The 24,602-nt window shown below is 33.7% G+C and overlaps 3 protein-coding genes, 1 long non-coding RNA gene and 1 other non-coding gene across 5 annotated transcripts; 3 read left to right on the top strand and 2 right to left on the bottom strand.

Annotated features, from left to right (window-relative positions):
• Window positions 1-3,392: 3,392 nt before the first annotated feature.
• LOC118044025 (receptor-like protein kinase ANXUR1) lies at window positions 3,393-6,107 on the bottom strand. The gene has a single exon (XM_035052170.2). It carries the CDS (start codon window positions 6,105-6,107, stop codon window positions 3,522-3,524), a length of 2,586 nt encoding a protein of 861 aa, XP_034908061.1. The 3' UTR covers window positions 3,393-3,521.
• Window positions 6,108-9,674: 3,567 nt separating this feature from the next.
• LOC118044071 (uncharacterized) lies at window positions 9,675-10,427 on the top strand. Its single transcript, XM_035052232.1, has 2 exons — window positions 9,675-10,185; window positions 10,348-10,427. Exons 1-2 carry the CDS (start codon window positions 9,675-9,677, stop codon window positions 10,425-10,427), a joined length of 591 nt encoding a protein of 196 aa, XP_034908123.1.
• A 2,526-nt stretch (window positions 10,428-12,953) lies between these two features.
• LOC118044026 (uncharacterized) lies at window positions 12,954-20,469 on the top strand. Its single transcript, XM_035052171.2, has 13 exons — window positions 12,954-13,178; window positions 13,368-13,430; window positions 13,595-13,765; window positions 14,609-14,740; window positions 14,923-15,062; window positions 15,510-15,596; window positions 15,842-15,967; window positions 16,394-16,543; window positions 16,958-17,029; window positions 18,323-18,424; window positions 19,375-19,545; window positions 19,633-19,712; window positions 20,077-20,469. Exons 1-13 carry the CDS (start codon window positions 13,157-13,159, stop codon window positions 20,129-20,131), a joined length of 1,371 nt encoding a protein of 456 aa, XP_034908062.1. The 5' UTR covers window positions 12,954-13,156; the 3' UTR covers window positions 20,132-20,469.
• On the bottom strand, window positions 13,537-14,654 carry LOC140954394 (uncharacterized). The gene is made up of 2 exons (XR_012167601.1): window positions 14,565-14,654; window positions 13,537-14,333 (listed from the first exon to the last, which is right to left on the bottom strand). It is a non-coding gene; the product is annotated as an uncharacterized lncRNA (long non-coding RNA).
• Window positions 20,470-22,396: 1,927 nt separating the features above from the next.
• LOC118044027 (uncharacterized) lies at window positions 22,397-23,505 on the top strand. Its single transcript, XR_012167622.1, has 2 exons — window positions 22,397-22,646; window positions 22,770-23,505. It is a non-coding gene; the product is annotated as an uncharacterized protein (transcript).
• Window positions 23,506-24,602: the final 1,097 nt, after the last annotated feature.

The following is a 24,602-nucleotide window of genomic DNA, read 5'->3' as shown; positions in this document are numbered from 1 at the left end:
GTTCATCATTGATATTATATATGTCCAATTGTTTGTTAATAATTTGGAAATCTATGCAGCCTTTAACGATACCCTCCACTGAACACTGACAAAACAAAAAAGAGTAGATGATAAGCTTACTTTTGTTTTAAAAACACTCAACAGTTCCATTAACTGCATGCTTATAGGGATATTTTTTAAAGTATTTTTAGTTTTAAAATAATATATATATATATATTTAAAATTTTTTTTAATTTTTTTTAATATTACCATATCAAATCTGAAAATATAAAAATAATAATTTAAAATAAAAAAATAAAAACTTTAATTTTTTTTAAAATACTTTTAAAATATAAAAATAAATTGTTATTGCTGACGTCTCTGAGCATTATTGACTTGTAAGTAAAACTGTTTAATATTTAGGTGTGACATTTATCAATAAATAGTATTCCCAGGTCATTTCATAAAAATTGTCTAATAGTGAGGTCATCTCAAATTATTATTAAACTATTCACTGATTATTCTAGGATTTGAGTTCGTTTTAAGTGACATAATGCGCTACCAGTTATTTTTTTTTATTATTCTTTTTATTAATGAAATGTTAATGTCAGTTTATATATATTTTTAACTAATTCTATGGATTTTAAAATTAACAATAATATAATATTTTAGTTATTATTATATTTACAATTACAAGATTCAAACTTAAAACCACATGTTCTTACCACTAGATCACCTATTAAATAGTTAAATTATATGACTAAAACATGTTTTATAATTATATTCTTAACTGTATTTTATAAAAATTTAAATTTATTATTTTTATATTTTTAGATTATTTTAATATATTAATATTAAAAATAATTTTAAAGAATAAAAATATTATTATAATATATTTTTAAATAAAAATTAATTTAAAAAATAATTGTCAGCTATACTTCTAATCACTCATAAATATCAACTAAATTATTCATCTACTAGAAATATGGAAGAATCCATCTCTCTCGAGTAAATAAATAAAATAGAAAATTCAATTCTACAAGAACCCAATACGCAACTACGACTTCGGTGGATGCAAGCAATATCAAGATTTTATTTAATGAAACATAGTCAGCAGATAAGATTAATCATATGACTACCAAAAAGTGGGTCCCTGAAATGTTTTACAAATCAATGCTCGATTATTATTATTATTTTTTTATTTTGAGATTAAATCGAATGCAAAGTTTGATTGATGAAATGGCACTAGTTGTGTAATATATGAATAATTTGGTCGTGGTTGTTTTTTAAAACATTTTTAATGTTGAAATGTATTAAAATGATATTTTTTATTTTAAAAAAATTATTTTTAAAATCAGCGTATTAAAATAATCCAAAACATAAAAAAAAATTAATAAAAATAAAAAATAAAATTTTTAAAAATACGGGTATAATAATATTTTCAAATACTCATAAAAAGAAAGAGTGTTTGAGATTGAGCTGTGGTTTGAGTTTTTTTATGTGTATTTTTTTTTAAAGTATAAATTATATGTTATTAGAAGTTAAAAATACATATTTTTAAAGGTTTTATTTTGACATGGAAGAAAACTAATTTTTCATTAATATAATTTAAACTAATTTTCTATATTTTCCTTTTATCTTGATGAAATCATGTGTTTTTAAAAAAGCATAATAATTTCATTACAAAATAATAATAAAGAAAACAAAGAGAAGATGGAAAAAAATCCACCATGTTAAAACTAAATAATTTCATGTAATATATTATAAGATATCATACATAATTTAGACCTTAGTTAGCTAGTTGTTTGAGTAAAATTTATCACAAATCATTTGAATTGAATTTGACTTGTATATATTCCATGAAGAAACAAGAGAAAAATGAATTAGCTCTCATGTGATTAAAGACTCATTAAAACAATCATCAAATGATTCAAAATTAATAAATATGTAAACAACAAGCGAAAAAATGGCAATCCGAGCTTTAATATTTTTTAAAAAAATACTTCAAGCAAGTTTTGAACACGACATCCATATAAACAATGGTAGATGCATGGTAAAGGTTTGGGTGAGCTATAATTTAGGTTAAGATTTTATCAATATTTTTTGACTAATTTTATATAAAAAACTTTATAATTCTCGATTGAGTTATTAAAAAATTCTAAAAATTTATGTGGAGCCTTCTAATATGATGCTTTAACTTGGATCAAAATTTCAGAATATTTGAAAAAATTCAGAAATTTGATGAAAAATCACAATTTAACCAGTTTTACGTTATTGGTCATGATATTCAATCCAACCATCTGATTAAGCTGAAATTTTATGAGAGATCTTAAAATATATTGAATAAAATCCGGTTAAAATTTTAGAATGAATGGAGCTTGATAGTGCTAACAAAAAAAAAGACCGTCAAATAAAAACAAAACGACTCATTAAGGGTAAAATGATTATTTGCCATTAAAAAATAAAACAAATCAACTCTTTCTTCTTTTTATATGTTGCCGACTGGGCAGAAGCAGAATAGAAAAAGAAAAAAAAAAAGACAAGAGAGAGACAAAGAAAAGAAAGGGAAAAATAAAAAAAATAAGAGAATAACCTTGTAAATTTACAAAGTCCAACTTATAAAACACTAATTTAAGGAAGAATTAAGTGAAGGAAAGAGGAATTGAGAGAGAAAAAAAATTTAATTATTTTGTTTTTCAGTTGACATGAGATTGTTATTTTATCCCGGCTGAGAGATTGTTATAATATTGATTCAGATTCGATTATAGATGAATTATATTCCACAAAACATCGAAGAATATAACTTCAATAGTGGATTTAGTTTTACTTTTACTTTAATTTTATGTATTTTAAAATTTATTTTTTAATATTTTAGATAGTATATTTAAATTAAAACTTTACTATTAATTTTAAAAAATTCATGTACATAAGTTAATAATTAATTTTAAAAAATTTAAATATTTATTTAATAATTCAAGATAGAAAAAATTCCTGACTTGCCCTTTCCTACACATAGGATGTTCAACCCCACAACAGCAGACACGGCCAAGATCAAGAAGAAAATAAATGAGAAATCTTCTTGTTATAATGAAAGACAAAGTGGCCGGAAGAACATATATCAGAACAAAGAAATTCCCAGGAAAATCTTTCTTTCTCCTTCGCTTGGCATTGCATGACCTATCATATTGTATGCTTCAAGGTTATTATAACAAATATTTCACTAACATTGATATGAAGCAGAATTCAAGCAAAGAAAAAGCTGAAAAAAGATTCAAAATCTTCTATGAGATAATACATCTTTAACGCACAAGTGAAATCATAGATTGAGAAAACCATAGAGTAGCAGGCATGATGGACTTGGCTGTGTGTTCATCCTGTCTGTAGAGTACAAGTGCTATGAATTTAAACAGGCCTCACCATTATGTAATACTAATAAATCGCAACAAATAGATGATTATGTCCAAGAAAACTTGTTTTATATGCTTGAGTTTCATGGCCTCAATTGATCCCGGGTAGCAGAGCTATTACCAGCAATGTTATCTTCATCTCCCTTTTGGATTGACAATCTGAGAGAAGATTTCCACAGAGTCATCTGATTCTGCAGTCTTTTCACTATTGCTTCCGAGGCTGAGATTGCTATAATGCATTTCCAAGTTGCGGTTTCTTACACTCTCTTCAGAAGTTTCACTTCCCTCACCTTCTGAGCTACGCTTTGAACCTTCAGGGCTGTCCTGCAGCTGGAGGGACAATTCAAGATTCCATAGGACATCACCCATGTTAGGGCGGTCGGGTCCTGATTCAGCCAAGCATTTCTCAGCTGTATCTGCGAACTTCTTCAGGCATTCAGTGGTGATTTTTCCCTTGACGTGAGGATCAATGATGTCCTCAATAATTCCTTTTCTTTGACAATGAAGAGCCCAGTCAGCGAGACTAACTTGTTCCTTCGGTAGGTTCGGATTGAGGGCAGGCCTTCCACATAGAGCCTCGAAAAGGACAACTCCAAACGAGTAGACGTCAGACTTTTCAGTTAGTTGTTGCCTCCTGAAGTATTCAGGATCCAAGTAGCCGAAGCTGCCCTTGACCACAGTACTAACATGGCCCTTGTCCATGTCAGGACCGGTTTTTGAGAGCCCGAAATCTGAAACCTTGGCAACCCAATTCTCGTCCAACAGAATGTTTGTGCTCTTGACATCCCTGTGAATGATTGTGTACTTAGCCCCTGTGTGAAGGTAGTGAAGTCCCCTTGCTGCTCCAACGCAAACCTCCAACCTTTGCTTCCATGACAGACGAGGTTTCTTGGTATTGTAAAGATGCTCCCTCATCGTCCCAAGTGCCATGTAGTCATAAACCAGGCACATCTCACCATCTTCATCGCAGAAACCAATCAACGAGACCAAATGCTTGTGTCTCAACTTCGAAAGCATCTCAATCTCAGTCATGAACTCATTAACTCCCTGTTCTGATTGCGGGTTTGATCTTTTGATGGCCACTTTGGTTGTTCGATCAATAACACCTTTGTACACTTTCCCGAAGCCTCCAACACCAATGACATTAGAATCATCAAAATTTTTGGTTGCCCTTAGTATCTCTGGAAGCGTGAAATGGCGACAAAGACCTTGAGCCAGTGAAGAGAGGTGACTGCTTTGAGTACTCTTGCCAGAGATAGTTGATTTGGTACCAGTGTGGGAGTTTCCATAGACTGGTAGCCAGCTAGATGTATGTGAATCAAAGCCAGGAATTATCTTCTTCCTTCTATAAGCAGCAATGCAAGCCGCAGCAACAAAAAAGAAGCCAACTCCACCAGCAGTTCCTACAATCGTTAATGTTTTGTGATCTTTCTGAAATTTCTTGTTGCTAGCTTTAGCTATATGTTGAGCTTGCATCTCTGACAACACAGGGTTAGGTCCCGCCAAGTTATTGTCCCTATCACTCATCTTGAATACCTCTATTCCATTGATTGTTGCATCATAAAACTCAGGCTTCGAATAGGTTGCTGGGTGCAAGTCCACCCGAATTTCTTCATCGCCTGGCCTGTCCTTCACAAAAACTGCGTAGTCTTTATATGTTGGCACTCCGATTTCTCCTGTCCACCCGATAATATCAGCTGCATTAGGCTCAACCTGGGCAGTTTGATTGTTGATGTATATGTTGAAGACTTTCTGGTTGACTTTAGTTAATTGGAACTCACAGAAATGCAGCCTCACAACATACGTGAAATTGGCATCTGCCTGAAACAGCCATGTCAAGTTGAAAGCCAAGTTGAGGTCCTTGTGATATCCCATGCCTCTCGCCGTTCTGTAAACATCAGGAGGTGCTACAGACTCTGTCAGTTCTCCGTACTGGACTTTAAAACTTTCATTAGTCTGCAAGTTAACGCCAGTTGCCGCACCAAACAAATAAGGCGCGTCATTATACCAGGTTCTTGTAAGATTACCGGAGTCTTTAGTGGGTGAAATATACTGCCCTGCTACATTCAATCTATACATTGTCTCCAAATTTGCACTCACCGCGTCAAAATTTTGGTCAGAAAACCCCACCATTGTCCCCGAACCAAAGAGGTCAGTCATTGGAACCAGCTCTATGGCGTTGATAAAAGCAAAAGCATCAGGCCTATCTGCTGGCTTAAAGGTGACATTGAGAATCTGATGATTCATGGGAGCTAGAGAATACTCTTTGATGAGGTAAGCCTGGGTGAGAGCCTGAGCTGTGATCGAAGCACTGAAATTGTTCAGGAGAGTAACCCCTCCTGCGACCACAGAGAAATAGGAGTTTGTGATATTGAGACCAGAATATTCTGAAGGATAGAAATAGAGCCTGAGCCAATAGCGCGTTTTCAACATGATGGGGAGGTTATAGGTTACTTCGGATATGAAAATCCTGGCATCCATGTATGGAACCTCAGAGACAATTGAAGAGTCTTGGTATTGAGCTCTGGCGTGTGGATAATTTCCAGCAATGTATTTGACATCTGATTCCCATTTTCGCCCATCACCATCAGTGCCACCATTTTCTGATCCACAGCTCAAAGACAAGCTCCGTGGCTGTGACCCTATACCTGACACATAAAGGGCATTGAAAACAAGAGCAAAACAAGCTAGAGAAAGCAAAGCATGGATATTAGAATGCATGGCTAGAGAGAAATGGACAGGGAGGGACTGCAAAAGGGCGTACAGGAAAGGAAAAACGAATTTTTCCTGTACGCCGGGACTACTTGATTATCTTTTATGGAGGGTTAACCAGCCTAAGCCATCTTTAATCTTCCAGGGAGACTCATGCCTGGATCAAATCAGGGTATCAAACCAGGCAAAAAGAGGTGATGAAACTTTCCCTGTTATTTTATTGAGCAAGTTTTGTTTGGCTAAACACCCATTGTTGGGAACTGGCAGGGAGTTGGAAATTGATGAAGGGGAGCAAGAATCGTAAATCCTATTGCTTTGATTGGTTCTAAAGGGCTTGGAAGGCTAAAAAACATGCTAAATTTAGCATTTGTTTCCTTCAGTTGTCTATGGCTTAATGAAGTTCTTGGACAGTTGTTACAGGTTGTCGAAAGAGCCACTGAAATTGAATAAAAATAACTGGCTTGTCTAGCTGACAAGTCCTCATAATTTTTGTCATTGCAAGGGTTGATAACTTGACGAAAATCTATTTTTTTTTTTTTTATGATATACTCTTGCAGTTAAATCAACAAGCAAGCTTGCTTCTACCGGATTTGACAGTGCCGCCGATAGAGAGGAGCTTCAAACCGGAGCAGGTGGAACATGGCCTCATATGTTCCTAAGCACCTGGGAGTCGGGTAACTCCATCATCAAAGCCCTCTAATGCTGTGAAAGAAATGGTGTAAGGCAGTATGTTGGGCTGTGGCAAGTCTACTGATAATTAGCCATCCTTAATTGCTTTGTCTTGCTTAATCCCAGTTCATTACCGAGAGAAATTCATTATCCAAAAATTAAATTTTATATCCTCTGAATTTATATAAATTTTAGCCCTTTTTCATCCCATCACTTCTTAAATCTGAAGGACATGAAAATGACTTGTAAATCTTTTTATGCAACTAAGGTCAAGGGTAAGATTTATCTTAATTAAATCTTTAATTTCTATTTACTAACAGAAAATTTGGTTATGGCAGGTTCATTCTAACTATAAATGTTTTGATAAGAATATATTATATTTTTATATTTATTAATGTGAATGTCTGGATCAGCTTGCATGTACCTCAACTAATTTTACAGGTCCTAAAATTAACGACTATGTAAGCTTCTAGTAGTTATCATATTGACAACCATGTAATTTGAATTTGAGATGATCTAAAATTATATCATTATCGTAATGACACAGTATTTTTTACCTCAAAAAAAGAAAAACAACTAGCAATTTATTTTCTTAAAAGTATTTTCCTATCAAATGATATATTGTGTTGTGATTATACAAGAACAATTCCACGAATAAAAAAAATTGTTTAATAAAACAAAATTGTAATTTTTTTAATAATTGAGAATGCTTGTAGTGATTAATTATTGAAATGGAGGTATCTTAATCAAAATTTAGGATAAAGTTACAGTGGAAAAACAGTCTTGTTAAGATGGATAGAGAAATTTAAAATCTTTTTTTTTTTTTACCAAAATTACCATTAAAGAGAAATTCAAAAGTTGGCATCTTGGTTGATAGTTTAGACAATGAAATTCAATTTGTTGAAGGTGACTATAATCTACAAAATAGAAAGAACATTATTACTATTAAGAAGAACTAATAGAAGAGTAGAAATCATTGTTACAAAAGCATAGTCAATGGAACGATTTTTACTTTTAATTTTATTTTATAATATTAGATTTATAATGGATTAATCTTTATAACTTATTTCAATTTGTTTTTTATGAGGTTATCGAAGTTTTATGATATATATTGTGAGTTTTACAAGTTAAATTAGTTGATTCGAGGTATTTTTAGTTTTTTTTCGTAATTAATTTTTTTTTCAATTCCATCCTTTAATATTTAAGTTGATTTAGAATTAAACTTCATGATTTATTTTTGTTTGTTTTTCTATAAATTTATCCTAGGCTCATTACCTGAGTTAAGGGTTTAAAGGGTTTACTCGGGCCTTTTTTTAATTTTTTTCCCTTCAATTTCATCCTTAAATATTGATTTTTTTTCTATTCAGTTATCATGATCTCATGATCTAGGTTTAGCAAGTTGACTCAGATTTTTTTTTTATTTTTTTATTTTATTTTTTAATATGAGATTGATTGAGAATTGAGTTTCAATATGATTTTTAATTTGCCTTATATGAGATTATCACGCTCTCAAAATCAAGGTTATGAATTTGACATGTTAACCTTGGTTGACTTGAGTCAATCTAATATGTTTTCATTTCAATATTTTTTATAAGAACATGTCATTTTAAGATTTTTTTAGTCGATTTTTTTTTTATTTTGTCCAGATTATCTTTAAACTTGTCAAGTCGACCGAGTCAAATCATATTAATTCCTATATTGTTCAATTTTTTTTATTTCTTGAAAGCCCGTTAGGATGCCTAGATATTTCTTTAATGTACTTTTTTAATAATCTAACTTGCAATATAACACAAGTAAATGATCTAATAAACAATATAAAAAAAAGTCTAATTCACATGTCAATAATGTGCACCTGTCATGATTAAAGTTATTAAACCCAATCTAATTCATGGTTTGAATCATGTGTTGAACTAATTAATCTAAATTGATTGATGAATCAAAATAACATTATTTTATTTTTTTAAAAAAAATCAAAACAATATTATTTTATTTTATTTTTAAATTAAATTAAATTAAAGATACCATGAGTTAACCTTTCTAGTAAATCTATTTAAGCTAAGTCAATTCTAGATTGACCGTTATAGTTAATTAGATCAAGCCCATTTAACTCTGGGTTGACTTTTTTTTGTTGTTGTTGAAACTCAGCTTGAATGAAAAGTCACGTAAGCTATCTTAGATCAACATGTTGGCTGGGTTAGATTTTATTTCTGTGGTAAGGATTAGCCGTTGGTTAATATTAGTATTGTTAACTACCCAAACTCTAGCTTCTAGAAAAAGATGATTTTTTGTTTTTTGTTTTTTTTTTTACCTCAGATAACAAACATCCAATCTAGCTTAATCCGAAATAGGTGGCAGCAATATAGCTTAAATTCCAGAACAAATCCAAAAAAAGAAGCTCTCCAAGTTTCATATAACAAACATTACAGAAGAAGAAGAAGAAGAAGTGTCGTACGACAATGTGCATAAAAATGAGAAGGATGTCCATATAACAGAAATCTTATATTCTTCTGTTTGTCATATAAATTCTCAAAAATAGAAACAAAATGACCAGAATTGGGTATTGCCCTCTCCAAATTTAACAAAAAGTCTCCAACTTGACACTTATAAATGAATGGCTGACAAATCCTCCCTACAGAGGTGTTGCAGCCGCATCCCATTTCCCTCTCTTCGCCATTAAAGCCAGTTCTCAATCTATTCCAGCCTGACCTGGTTGGGCTGGTGCCTTTCGTTCCTTGTTGAGAAAGCTTTTCAGAGGCGCCCCTGTCCCTGTCCCTGTCCCTGTCCCACACTGCTCCCATTTTGGTGGCGCGACAGACAGCTTTTCCTGTCGCTGCTACCTCCATATCTTAGCCCCTATGATATAGTTGCTGTGCCTGGACTCCTTCGCTGTCATTTGTAACTTGTAAGATGATCAACGGCAATGAGATTACGGCTAAAAACCAGACATTGCTATCGTCTTCGTCGTCGTCAATACCATCGTTGAACTCCTCAGATTCTGAAGATTTGGAGCGCATGCCTTTGGCGCCCCTGATATGGAAGAACAAGAAACGCCTGTCCAAGCAACTTTCAATGTGCGAAACTCGACGTGACAGGGCATGGGAGAGACGTCGCCGCCAAATACTAATGCAGGAGGGGAGGAAAAACAAGCTGCTAGATCCTGATGACCTGACAGATGAAGACTTGAATGAGCTCAAAGGGTGCATAGAGCTTGGATTTGGATTTAAAGAGGAAGAAGGGCAACAATTGACCAATACGTTACCAGCACTGGATCTTTATTTTGCCGTTAACCGGCAACTATCGCCAAGCCCGGTTTCCACACCTCATAGTGGAGAATCACCATCTTCATCAGCAATGGGCACACGTTCATCTTCATTTGGAAGCCCTAAGGGCGATCCAGATTGGAAGATATGTAGCCCAGGTAAAGAAAGTTTCCACGACTACATTGCATGTTGTTAGTACTTGAAATTTGTTGGCTTTCTAATATATTTCATATATTTGATTCAAAACAAAGAAAGATTCCCTTCTCATATTTGATTTCAGAATTATATTAACTTGGATTTTTCTGATTCTCTGCATGCAGGTGATGATCCAAAGCAAGTTAAGACTAAGTTAAGGCACTGGGCACAAGCTGTAGCTTGTTCGGTGAGGCAGTCTTATTGATCAAATTGTGGGATACATTGTACAGTGAGAGATATATATAAAGAGCTAGATCAGACGAAGACATAAATCCAGAAGGAGAGAGAAGAGAGAGAGAGAAGAGAGAGAGAGGGGGTTGGCTTAAATTTTCATTAGGGTCTTGATAGAATTTTCTACCATTATAGAGGCCATAAAAAACACGAGGAGGCGTTATGGGCTCAATATTTACAAGGTCAGTGGAGTAGAAGTTGCCATTGGCTCTTGATAGCTTGGTTAGAAATTGATGCATTTCTCTTCTTATTTATTTTTTTTTTTTTTTACCAGAGTTTCCATGAGGTATTGCAAATTTCATTCTAGTATTATTTGGCCTCTTTTTTTTTTTTTTTTTTTGATGTCTAAATCCCCATTGAAGGTTCTACATATAATTAGTTCTACATATTTTGATATTTTTAGATTGTTCATTGAGTGATATGTGTTCTTCCACCATCAATAAGAATTTAAAGCTATGAAAATCAACTGAATTTCATTAAAGAGATTACGGATTGTTACAAGAGATTGTATACGGTTAGAACTGGATAAAGTAATAAATTTGAATATTTAAATCAGAACTCAAATATTTAGTTTTTTTTTTTTTTTAACATATAACATTTTTCATTCTTAAATAGTGGGGTGAATGTCACATTTTGTCCATCTATTCTCGATTTCTTGTTAAAAATAAAAGCAGTGGGAAAAAAGCAGATGATATGCTATATGGTTTTGCTCAAATTCTAGTAATTGTGGCTGCTAGAAAATTAAAAATTTTTTTATTCAAAAACTTGTTTATCAACTCATTTGTAGCCCAAAATAATTAGAAAATACCTTAGAAATCATGATGAATCTATCTATAACCTCAAAAAAATAAAAAAATCATCATATAAACTAAAATTAACTTGAAATAAAAAATCAACTCAAGTTCAGATCTATTTTTTCAAGAATTTTAAAGGTAAAAAAACACCTAATATGAATTCTCCTCATCAAATAGAACCATTTGACACAAATATTGATTATTTTAATGGTTTAAATTGGTGTCAACGATATTTTTCTCTCTTTACTGCTACAACTAGCGGCCCTTCTCTCTTCTCTCTCAACCAAAGACTATAAAAATAACAAAAAATAAATTTTTGTATTATAATTGAATTAAAAAAATATTGAGGTGTCAAAAATATATAATTTATGTTATTTTTAAAATGTGAGGACCAAAGTGTATCTTTCCTGGAACTTCTAGCACACCACTCATGTTTGATATCTTTTTCATTATGGTCCTTGTTCTTCTAATTCCATCATTGATTAAGAAATCAAAAGTATTTGGCTTTTAAATAGGATTAAATTGCCCAAAACTAAAATTTAAAGGGCAAAATAAATTGTTAAAAAATACATAATAAATTTGCAATGTCTTATGTGTGGGTGAACAATGCTGACTCTACACCCATGCTTTTTAGATTTTTACTTAACATTTTTTTTTAAATCCTATCTAAATTCACATGCAACATTGCCTTCGCATCTAAAATGAAGGAATGACTTTTTTCATAGATAAAATGAGACCAATTGATAATTTTTTGTTTTTAGACGATCTTTTCTCTCATTTCTTGAATCAGGGACTAGAGCATGAACACACAATAAAGTCTTAAATTAAAAACATTTATTCTCCAAACTAAAATGACAACAAAGAAACTTTGCTAAAATCCTAATTAAAAAGTTGAAAAAAAAGTAGAGGGACCAATTTATTTTTTATATAACAAGGTTGTCATTTTTTCTATTCTTTAATTTTTTCCCTAGAACTTTCAATTGCAAGCAAACAATAAAATCAAATAGATGGGCATCCACTAAAAGTCGTGGCTTTTTTAGACTATAATAGCTTAATACCAGTTTGATATTTTTTTTTTTATCTAATCTTATACAAGGCTTAGAAAAGGCTTAATACCATGGAGATTATCTGATTAAATTTTCCATGCAACAAACTATAAATCATCATCCACGAGTGTTTTAAATTGAAAGAAAGTGTTGGAAAAGACCGCTAGGGTTACAAAAAGAAGGAAATAGATAGTGAAAGGTTATGTAAAAAATAGGGTTCGTGTTAAGGGTATTTTTGATTTAATGTTTTTTTAAAATGTCAATTCTAAGAGGAATTACTGTAGTAAATCAGAGGGTTTCCTCTTCTCATTTGTTTTTGGTTATTTTTTAGTAATTGAATTTCATTTGGAATTTAAATAAATACCCTTAAAAATATTTTAAATTAAAAAATTGATTTAACTATTGAAATTAAATTTAATTTTAAGATTTTTTTAAAAAAAGGATAAATAGGATGAGATTTTTTTTTCCTGCCAATAAGATAATGTTTGAGGGAAGACTCAATAATCAAATGGTTTGGAATTCAATTGATTACGAAACAATACATTAGGGGCTAGATCAAATATGTGTTTTTTCATGTGTATCGTTTTTGGACATGAATGCAAATTAGAGGACCTTAATTTTAAACCCTACTCCGTTCTTCACTATCTTTGCCTTTTCCCTCTGGAAGCATAAACAGGGAAACGTTATAGGGACGAAGTGCTTACTGTCCTTGCGTTGTGCAACAGACCCTCTCAGTATTCTGTTTCTGTTCTTTCAGACCGAGCCCGGAAAACCCATTTCCTTAATAATTGATATAAAACGACTATCGACAAAAAGATAAAATTGTTTGTGGGTTTTGAAACCATTTATCTGTGAAACTCACTATGGCTTCTGAAGCCCTTACAGGTCACCTCTCTCTCTCTCTCACATCAGTGTTTGTGTGTATATTGTAACATAACTAGCTATAAAGATGTAAACTTTTATACAAAGTTCATTTCATTTTCGAGAGTTCAGCAATATCTTTTTTAGGGGTTTCTCGTTTTGTCTATATGCAAGTTCTTGAATTTGTTTATATTCGGTCCTGAGTGATTGCAGCGAGGCAGAAAGTTCAGCATTTTCTTACTGCTGCTTGTGTAGGGAATCTTGATCTTCTTAAAAGTAAGTTCTTTACTTTTCTTTTCTTTCCTTTTTTTTTCCCCGGCTTGCATTGCTTTTTGGTGGAGTAGGTTATTATGTAATTGGTATTCTGGTTATATGGGGTCTATTGTTTTTTTTTTTTTTTTTAAATGTTTAATTTTGATGATTGATGTTTGGTTAAGCAGATATAGCTTCACAGCTTGATGAAGGGAGCGGAATGTCGAATACTGTGGCAGATATAAAGGATGCTAATAAACGAGGGGCACTTCATTTTGCGGCAAGAGAAGGACAGACTGAGGTTTGCAAGTATTTGCTTGAGGAATTGAAGCTTGATGTTGATACAAAAGATGAAGATGGTATTTTTCTTATATCCACACTGACCCTACTCATAGTTTTGAGAATACCCTTACCTTATTATTCTTGAGAATCCCTTCATTTTATTTAATTAAGTAACCCTGGGCACCGTTTTACTGAGATGAACAAAGGCTGACTAAAACGCACTAAGGAGACCAGCTTTTGGTTTGACTGGCCATGTAATTGAGCAATATGAGAAATCGTGTCATTGTTTTTAGATATCAACTTTGCAGGGACAATTTTAGACTATCCTGTTGCTAGAAGAAAATTCATAAGAACTCTTAAATATCCTGATCCTGGTCTATTAGTTTCAAATGGGTATCATTGTTGGCGGGTCTTCCTTACAGTTTAGATTATGGAACATGGTGAGTTGGCAACTTGGCTGTTAGATTGGGTACTTGGTGAAGGTAATTCTCTCGGTTGTATTGTTTATGCATATTAGATGTATTACATGAACAATTTTTCAAAGCTTTACCAGTTTTACCCCATCATTTTTGAACATAGTAAAGCTATGAATGGAATTAGGTCTTGAAAAGTGCTGTTAGAATTAACCCCCTTGTGATTGGACACCTGAAAGAGATCCAAGAAAAGAAGAGCACCATAGGTATCAGCCATCAGGGACAGAATTAATGTATGAGAAAATAAACTGGGGCATGCACAAAAGTTGAAACCTTTCAATCTGCTTGTTTAGAAAACTTATGCGAAATCATGTTCATATGATTCACGTTTATATTTGCATCTCATTACAGTATTTTTCAGAAATTTAGATGACATGCATTTGTCTTTTGCAGTTATTGATACCTTGCTGTTATAGATCATCTCAAGGAAATTGTTACCATATGCAGGTGAGACTCCTATTATTCATGCTGCTCGGCAAGGACATACTGCCACTGCTAAATATCTTCTCGATCAGGGTGCCAATCCTGTTATGTCAAGTGATTTAGGGGCCACAGCCTTGCACCACTCTGCTGGGATAGGTATGTTTGGGGTTTAACTGGGCAAGTCTTGCGCTTCTGCATGGTAATGTTTCCTGCTTGATCTTTCTGATGATTCGCACTGTGATGCTTAGTGCAGAAAAATCAGTTTCACTCCTAGATTCATTCCACCTGCTTCTTCTGTTGAGATTTTTCTTTATTGCATTGCATGCTTTTGTTTGCAGGAAATAATGAATTGATGGAGTATTTACTTTCTAAGGGTGCTGAGGTTGATTCACAAAGTGACGCTGGTACTCCTTTAATCTGGGCTGCTGGGCATGGCCAACAGGATGCTTTGAAAGTGTTGCTGGAGCACCATGCGAACGTAATTTCCCCCCTTTTCTCACTGTATTAACGTTATTCATTATCAGTTAAATGTGTCACTACTTGTAAAAGCAAACGAGAGAGAGACAAAAGGAGTGAGATACAGCCATGAATTGCATGTAGTGAGAGAAGCCATTTTAAATTTGGCAGATGTGACAATCCAAGCTGAACACATATCATGTAGTGACACTTGAAAAACTATATAGGTCATGTATAACCGTGTAAAAAAGTCATCCCTGTGATATCCAAGTCTTTGAATAACAATTATCACATTTTTGGTATTTTCCCATGTATAGATTTCTCCAACAGGTTGTTTGCTATGTTCCAGAACTTCCACAAATCTATTTAAATATTTTCTGATTCAGGACATGCTCTTATGTTTCTCAATGATGTGTGGCTAGATTGTTTTTGTATAGTGTTATTTTTATCTTTTGATATTCTTTTGCAGCCTAATGCCGAAACAGAAGATGGTGTAACTCCATTATTATCAGCTGTAGCAGCTAGTTCATTAGCATGCCTAGAGTTGTTGGTTCAGGTATTTCCTAAATCATTAACTATTTTGTATATGGCTATCAAATTTTTTGAACTTGTTGGTTGTGTCACTGGTTTTATAGCAATTTATAAAGTGAATGGATTTTTCTGTAGACCAAAGCGTGGGAATATTGTTTAGGAGATCACATCCATTGGTGTAGAAGCATCTTTAATCCTACTTGTTATGCTTACATGCTTATAGCTTCACACCATTTTAGAGCACCGACCTTTGTGATTTCTTCTGTGCAGGCTGGTGCAGATGTGAATGTTGCTGCTGGAGGAGCAACTCCGCTGCACATTGCTGCTGATATTGGAAGCCCAGAAATTTTGAACTGTTTGTTGGAAGCTGGAGCTAATCCTAATGTCACTGATGAGGTAAGGCTATGACTGCATCCAGTTACTTGAGGGATTACTGTAGCTTTCTGTATAGTGTTATTTGTTGTTTGTCTCTATGCTTTTACAGGTTGGGGTTCAGGAAATATCTTTTTGATGAATATATTTTTATTTATTTTGATTTTCAATACTTTCTTATGGTTGGCTTTGGGTAGAAGGGTAGCAATACCTGATTGTCTTCATGAATTTAGAGTTTTCTCCTACTCCTTAAGATTTCTATCTTATCAAACATTGTTAAAGTTCCTTTTTTTCCCGTAGAAATTTCCAAAGTTCTTAATGTTGCAATTTCATGGTAAATGTAATTCATTTGAAAAAGAAAAATAAAATGTAAATGGTGCTTCCTTTCATGGAATTATTTTTCACCTTTATTTTAACTTGGAATGATTATGAATTTTCCTTGCATCATAGGATGGTCAGAAACCAATACAGGTTGCAGCTGCAAGAGGTAACCGTGCTGCTGTTGAGATTCTTTTCCCCTTGACAACAAAAGTTAAGAGCATCTCTGAGTGGACTGTTGATGGAATTCTTGAACACATGCAGTCTGAAGCTAACAAAGTGGTATTGTGATCCTCAAAAGATATTGTTATGAATTTTATGCGACTTAATAAGCTTTCCTATTTGTTGCTAAAGCCACAAATACATGTGCTCCATCTGCTATCACTATTTAACAATTACTAATTTACATTTTCTGTCTTATTGAGGGGTCGAAGTTTGTGGACATCCATGCATACTCACATGAGGATCTGTTGTACTATTAATGAATGAGCTCTTGGTTGTGAATGTTTTATTTTCACAAGAAATCACATCATCTATTGCTATGGAGATATTTTCACTGAACAGAGAGAAATAATGACCTGATAACAGGCTAACTTGACCAGATATTGTTATTCTACTCACACAGCTATCTTTATTTTATCCTTGGCAGTTTCCTGTTGTTAATTTCCCTTTGATTGGGTTGGAAATTCTTTGCAGGAAGAAACACAGAAAGTGAAGGAAGTTGACGCTTCAGGGGACACAGAAACACTTAAAAGAGATCTGCCTGAGGTTCTGCTTATGCTATCATTTAATTTTCTTGCTGGTTACATGTTGCTTTTGTTGTGATTTTTTTGTCATGATGCTTTTTGAGTTTATTCCTTGACAATGGATCCTTCTTCCTTGCCAAAGTTTTACTGAATAGCTTACAATTATCAGTTGTGTAACTTCCTCTCATTGGGTGCAATTATGTTTTTTAGAATTCAGTTTTGATTTACTTGTCAATTTTGCAGTCAATCATAAAAGTTGTTTCTAATGATGGCAGTTGGTTATCGCATGTGATAAAGTGGATCTGTTTTGTTTGTTGGTTCAAATGCTTCAATTGTGCTCATGGCTTTGGCCGTTCTGTTTATTCTTATTTTGAAGTGAGAAATCATGGAACCTTCAACCACATGCAAGAAATAATGCTAATTGCAGACCTTCTGTAGCTTTCTCAGCGCTGCAATTTAAGATATATGTACTAGTTATATGTAGGCCTCATACCAAATTGGTTGGATCAGAACTGTCACGTTCAGAGCTAAGCTGACCTTATTAACTCCAAAAATCCTCCCCAGAATTGACCTGCAGCTGTTCAGATTGATTTGGCTCTTTGCTCCACTTATCTTTAGCATTTTGAAGCTTGCTCAGTGCGGCTAATGCTATTTAAGATTTATGTATCTGATTTGAATGGGTCTGAAACCAAGTGGGTTGGATCAGAACTGTCACTTTTCAGACTGGGATGACTTATTAACGCCAAAAATCCAACCCAGAGTTGAACCGAAGCAGTTCAGATTGATTTGGCTCTCTGTTCTCCTTATCCTGTAATCTTTTGCATTTTGATAACCAATTGGAACACAGGGAAATTAGATCTTGCAACCTCCTAACCTGTTTGTTGCATTTATGCAGCTTTAATGAACAAGGGAAGAATACATACACATATAGATAGATATAAGTTTTTTGTGTGTCAAATCCCAACCTGATCATTGAACTGAGCCTGTCAATTAGTTACAGGGTTGGGTTGCCAGGCAACATGAAGCATTATCCCAAGAGCCAACCACAACTAAAATCAAATCCAGAATCTTACTGTTATAACATGAACAGACCAATCTACCCCAAAATTGGTTGGTTTCCATAGCAGAATTGAATGGCATTACACTAGCATTCATAAAGTTTTTAGGGGTTTATGGCAATTCACTTGGAAATGTACCTTGCACCATGGCTTGTCTTTTATGCCAAGGCAAAGTGATCCCACAACTCAAGCAATTTGGTTGGAATTATATTTCAGTGTGTTTCTCACCATAATAAATGTCCCAACAACTTTTTCAGGTGTCACCTGAAGCAAAGGAGAGAGCTGCTGAAACAAAATCAAGAGGAGACGATGCTTTCAAACGAAACGAATATCTTACAGCAGTGAATGATTATGCACAAGTATGTCATTTGTTCTGTATCCTGTTTAAGAGGTTTAGAGTTTTTATTCTTTTTCTTGTTCTTTTATTAGAGTTTTCGGTCCTTATGCATGAAATTAGTTTTTTCAAATAACATGCTATTTGGCATTTGGAAACTAGCTTTTTAATGACTTTTGTCCTGTTACTAGATATTTTGAAGGGTTAAGGACTCAATCTGTCCTTATTAATAAGGTAATTCTCCAATCTATCCTTATATCTTCAGTTGAGTCAATTGTCCTAGAATATTCGTTAAGTTTCTAATATATCCTTTTGACAAGATTTCAAGGCCAGACTACTGGAATTAGTCATGTGATGTGCATACAGCTATTTTTATTCTTAAAATGCCCTTCCAAGCTAGACAAACGGAAGTTTTTCATGTGCAAATCACGTGACTTTTTCCTGTGCTTTAGCCTAAAAATCTTGCCGAAAGGATTTATTAGAAACTTAACTTATATTCAAGGATAAAATTGAATCAATTAGGGATTCAAGGACAGATTGGAGAATTATCCTGATATACAAGGATAGATAGTCTAATCCTATCTTGAAATTTTATCGAAACTCATTTCATACATTGGATCTTTGGACACCCTACATGAGTCATGATTGTCTAAAGAATTAGTGTTAAAATCTAAATTTGTGTTTCCCTTTAATATGGAAAGTAGTTGAATTGTTTGTGGAATGGGTTATATGTCAAGATGGGATATTTAATGGAGCAAATTTTGTTTTAAAGTAGTCAAGCCTTAGATGGAATGCCAGAAGATCTAGAAATACACAAGCAAATGTTCCTTTCTAGTTGCTTGTGGTTGCTTTCTGATACTTTATTATTAAAGTTGTATACCCAACATTGAAGAATTCTTAGTTGACAAACTGACCATCGTTATTGGATAGCTTTCTGGATCTTGACTGAATAGAAGGTTGATGTTACATTTGCAGGCAATTGATCTGGATCCCACAAATGCTGCTGTGCTTTCGAATAGAAGCCTGTGTTGGATACGATTGGGGCAACCTGACCAAGCATTAGCTGATGCAAAGGCCTGCATAAAGCTAAAACCTGATTGGCCAAAAGCTTGGTATCGGGAAGGCGCAGCTCTGCGCTTGTTGCAGGCATGCCTTTCCTTTTTTTTTCTTTTTTCAATGGGTGTGGTACTAATTTACATTGTCTAGCATTTCTTGATTGCCTTCTACTTGCAGAGGTTTGATGAAGCAGCAAATTCCTTTTATGAGGGTGTGAAGCTTGACCCTGAAAATACGGAGCTTGTGAAATCCTTTAGGTATGTGATAAAAAACCACGTTACAAATTTTTGCTTCTATGACCCTTTAAACTTCTGTTCCTTTTCCATTTAAGTCAAGATATGCTAGTATATCAGCATATGGATTCTGAATTCTTAACTGAGCATATTAACTGTGGAACTTACAGATACGCAAATTATCTGGCAAAAACTGTATTAGGAAGAAAAAAAAGAACGATGCAAGGCCCATTGAAATTTGAAAATAACTCCTTTGTGTGATTGTTGAGGAGTGGAGGGATGAATTTGTGTAATGAACATAGAATACAAACATTTCTGGTTGTGAATCAAATGTAACCATCTTTAGGATAAATTTATTTGTAACCATGCAACTCGCCTCTTCTTTCAGGGAAGCAGTTGATGCTGGGAGAAAGTTTCATGGCACAGATCAGGGAAAACCATGACGTGTGCCTATGGCAAATTCATCAGTACTGAGAAGAGGGACATACCGACATAGTACTTGACATAAATTTAGTATGTTGAGTTCTTTTCCTGTTTTGCTATGAATCCCATGTAACTTGATAGGTTTTTTTGGTTATAATAGTACGAGTTTTCTAGTTGAAATTCAACAATATTAGAATTTTCTTTTACCCTTTCTTTTGAAGATAGTTTTCTTCTTCCGTTGATTTTCTAAAAAAAATAAAAAATCCTATTCTCTTTGTTGCACGTAATTATGTAATTCATCACCTAGCTTATCAACAGATGAAGTTGTGGAAACTTTAGAATTGGATTGGGTTTTTTACGAGCAGTCTTGGTTGAGAAGTGTGAGCTTACTTGGTTCTCCTTGCAAAATAGGTTTTCTGTTGAATCAAGGGATTTTTTTATGCTTGAGATAGTAAAATGTAAGAGAAAAAAATAAAAAGAATAAATTGTGCAAGAAAGTACATGTGTGATTCTGTTTGTTCTTGCTAGAACTTGTTAAATGTATTTGTATGAAGCTTTTGAATAGATTTAAAAGCTTTTGACTAATCTTAATCTCGGTTTTATTACCTCAATAATGTGATTTCAAAGATGAGTTTATTTTGGTTTTTTTTTTTTTAATTTTTTTTTAACATTAGATTTCAGAGCCTTAAATTTCTTGATTTTTTTTGTATGTGTGGTTATTTTAATTTTATATTTCAAATTGTGAGTTATTACATGATTAGATAACAAATTTAATATATTAAATTGAGTTAAGTTTTTTTTTTTTTTCCAGTTTATCTTTTAATTTTTGATTTGTTAATAATTAAGTTTTAATTTATTTTTTATGAGGTTATTCTATTTTTATTTTATTATTAAATAAAATTGTTGAGATATTTTAAGGGTATTTAGAAGATATTTTGTTTTTATAATATTAACAAATATTTATTTATTTTTCAAATAATTATTGGTATTTTTTAATTATATTATTAAATTAATTAAAATTATTGATTCCATAAGAATCAATTCCTGAATTTTATATTTTTTCCTTATTTAAAAATCCATTAATGTCTAGACATTTTTTTTTTTATATTAGAAAAGAATTAATCCACAGCATATGACACATCAATCTAGTCAAGAACTATTCTTTATCTTATAATTCTAGATTGAACTGGAAGTTTAAATAGCAATGACTAAATCGAAAATTAAATGGTAATCGAAGAAGTAGCATATCAATTTCCACAGATTATGGAGTCCATGTTTAAATGGTGGGTTAAGCTTGGTCCTTAATCGACACTAATTTTTGGCTGGCAACTATGATTAATTATAAAAAGAAAGAAACCATCTTTTTGAACATGACGTTCTTCTTCCTTTCTTCTTCCCTGGAAGAAAGGAAGCACAGTTTTTCTCTCCAATTTTTCTCTGGTCTTCTTCTTCTTCAAAAAAAAATCCAGAATCCCAGAGAGAACCTATACCGAACAAGATTTTGTTGTTCTTAGGTAAGAATTAATTTACCATAAAGGTCTCACCTTTCTCTCTCCAAATCAAAACCCATCTTTGATTGCACTCATAAAGTCTCAAACTTTCTTTCAATCCTCGAGATCCAAACAAAAACCCTCCATTTAAATGTCACTAAAACCACAACCAGGTTATGGCACCATCCCCACCACCATCAGCACAACCACAACGAGCACCACACAACCCCCCCGACCACCAACGACCCTGACATTCATCTCACGCGCCACCACCACAACTCAAACCCTCATTGCAACGCGCCGTCCTTGGCAAGAACTTATAAAGTTCTCATCTTTCACTCGCCCTTACACTTATGATGAATCCATTTCACGGATCAAATACAACGTCAATTACTTTCGCGTAAATTATGCAATGATATTTCTTGCAATCCTGTTTTTAAGTTTTCTGTGGCATCCAATTTCTATTATTGTGTTTATTGGGGTATTTGTCGCGTGGTTGTTTCTTTATTTCGAGCGTGATGGTCCGGTTGTGCTGTCTAATAGGAGTTTTGATGATAGAGTTGTTTTGTGTGTTCTTGGATTTGTTACTATAGTGGCATTGGCGTATACTGATGTGGGTTTGCATGTTTTGATTGCTTTGATTATTGGGGTGGTTGTTGTTGGAGTTCATGCTGCGTTTAGGGGCACCGAGGATTTGTTTCTTGATGAGGAAAGTGCTGTTGAAGGTGGGTTGCTTTCAGTAGCTGGTAGCCAGCCTTTGCGACCCAAAACGGGTTGTACTCGGAATCTCATTGTTTGATTTGAAGCTTGTATTGGTGGAATCCCATTGTTTTTAGGAGATTTGAATCGAGGTTTTATGCCCAAGATGACGATGGAGTTTGTTGCTGACGGTGGAATTGGGGAATGGTGACTTGGTTTTGGTAGTTTGGATTTTTGGTTTGTAACTTGTAGCTTCTATTCTTGTGATGCTATGAGGGAAGGCCATAAGAATGTTGGTTGTTAAGATCGAATTGGGAACGTGTCGGTTGGCAGCAGTTACAAGGAGGTGATTTTTGTGTCTTTCTTGGGGAATTTTTCCTTTGGTAGCCAGCTTTACTGTAGCAATTCAAGCGTGATTACTAATTTGTCTGTTTCAATTGACTGTTAATGGAAACTTGTGTTTCTTCAGGCACAAAGTGAATCATCAAGATGATTAACCAACTTAAAAAATTCTCGTCTCCTGTTGGTATTATATTGAAGAATGGTAATCATGGACTTGACATATCTGATTGTGGCGGCTTATGCTCAAAGTCATTAAACCAGCTCGTAGTCGAAGCTCAAGTAAAGTAATGGTTGATGATGAGTGGATGACAGACTGTTTATATATGCAATCCTTTTTGCTCATTAAACCTTATATAATTTTCTGTATTGTCTATGTTGTTGTCTTTATTAGCTTACACCCGGATCAATTGGTATAAGAGCTCAACAATCCTAGATTTATTGCTTGATGTGTGTTGTAATCTCATGGATATTTATTTGCTTGATGTGTGCTGCTAACAACCACGGCAGGAGAAGATTGTGGAGCGGGGCATGGTCAATGAGAGGATAAGAAGGCTCCTATTTAGGGGAGAAATGTCCAGGTGCTCGGCATGCAGGACATGCAAATGCAAATCATAGAGTTGACTTGTAGGTTGAAAGAGATGGACTTATTAGGCTAGAACCAGAACCAAGAGTGTGACCATGGGTCATTGACTAGTACTGAATATCAAAAGAGACAACCTCTTAAGCTAGAAGATATCAGATTTAGGGATTATAATTTTCATGTCAAAACTCCTGAGTTTGTTGGAACTTTGCAGGTAGAGGAGTTTATAGACTAGTTGAACGAAGTTGAGATGATTTTTTAGTATAATGAGGTTTTTAGCAAACACGAGTTAAGATAATCATAATCATACTGAAGAGTCGGTTATCATCCTGGCGGGAACAATTAAAGAAGACGCATAAAAAAACAAGGAAAGTCACAAACTAGTGATTGGGTCAAGATGAAAAAAAGGTAAGGGGTCACTTCCTTCTTTTCAGCTATTTCTAAATCTTATACCAGAGGGTTCACATGCCAAAACAAGAATGTATGTCTATCTATGATTACACTATTGATTTCTACAAGTTAATAGCCTGGAATGATTTGATAAAAATGAAAGAATAGTCTGTGACAAGGTATCCGAGTGGTTTACAGTAGTTTATCCAGGGTGTACCGTGTCTTCAATTTCCATGGATAATTTTTAAGGCATATCAGAGGGGCTTGGTAGTAGAGAAGCAATAAGTTGCTAGGGCTGCTAGTAGAAACTTCTAGGTAGGTTAGAGCAATATAGAAGGGCATAATAATAATATTTAGAGGATAAACACCATACAACCTAAGCCAACCCAATGAAATCATCAGATGATGGGTCTTGACTTTATAATTTGTTGCTTTAGATATGGTGAACTAGGACACTAGAATAATAAATGTAGTAAAATAGAGAGTTATCTAGGAAAAAATCTATTAATAAGGGAACCTATTGATGAAACTAATCCTGCCTGTGATGATAACTTGGATAGTGATGAGGAGATTTTGCTAAGAGATGGAGGTACTACTTTTGTTATCATAAAGAGTTTATTGACACCCAATAATGAGTCAGGAGAAGATTGGTGTTATACTAGAATGCACCATCAAAGATAAAGTTTCTAGCGTGATAACGGATAATGCAACTACAATAATGTGGTGCCTGTGGAGGCAGTGAGGAAACTCTATATAGTAACTGAAAATCACTATATAAACCTTAGAAGTTGACGTGTTTGAATAAAGACATCGAGGAAATTATTCACAAACAATGCCTTGTTTTTTTTTTTTTTTTTTTCCATGGGACAAATATTTTGAAAGACATTAAAAATGTAGTGTTCGAGGAGGTAATAAGGAAACTTCAACTTGCAACTGAAAGTCACCTTAAGCTTTACAAGTTGATGTGGTTGAATAAAGACATTAAGATAA

Source organism: Populus alba, chromosome 13 (genome assembly GCF_005239225.2).
Source record: "Populus alba chromosome 13, ASM523922v2, whole genome shotgun sequence".
Lineage (NCBI taxonomy): Eukaryota > Viridiplantae > Streptophyta > Magnoliopsida > Malpighiales > Salicaceae > Populus > Populus alba.
Note: the sequence above shows the minus strand (reverse complement) of the source record. Positions and strands in the feature narration are given on the sequence as shown.

Excerpts from the sequence above, each read along its gene's own strand:
- LOC118044025 (XM_035052170.2), bottom strand. The coding sequence starts at position 6,107 with ATGCATTCTAATATCCATGCTTTGCTTTCTCTAGCTTGTTTTGCTCTT.
- LOC118044026 (XM_035052171.2), top strand. The coding sequence starts at position 13,157 with ATGGCTTCTGAAGCCCTTACAG. Across the intron at positions 15,063-15,509 it reads TGCTGGAGCACCATGCGAAC|CCTAATGCCGAAACAGAAGA; the intron begins GTAATTTCCCCC and ends ATTCTTTTGCAG. Across the intron at positions 15,597-15,841 it reads GCCTAGAGTTGTTGGTTCAG|GCTGGTGCAGATGTGAATGT; the intron begins GTATTTCCTAAA and ends TCTTCTGTGCAG.
- LOC118044071 (XM_035052232.1), top strand. The coding sequence starts at position 9,675 with ATGATCAACGGCAATGAGATTACGGCTAAAAACCAGACATTGCTATCG. Across the intron at positions 10,186-10,347 it reads TTGGAAGATATGTAGCCCAG|GTGATGATCCAAAGCAAGTT; the intron begins GTAAAGAAAGTT and ends CTCTGCATGCAG.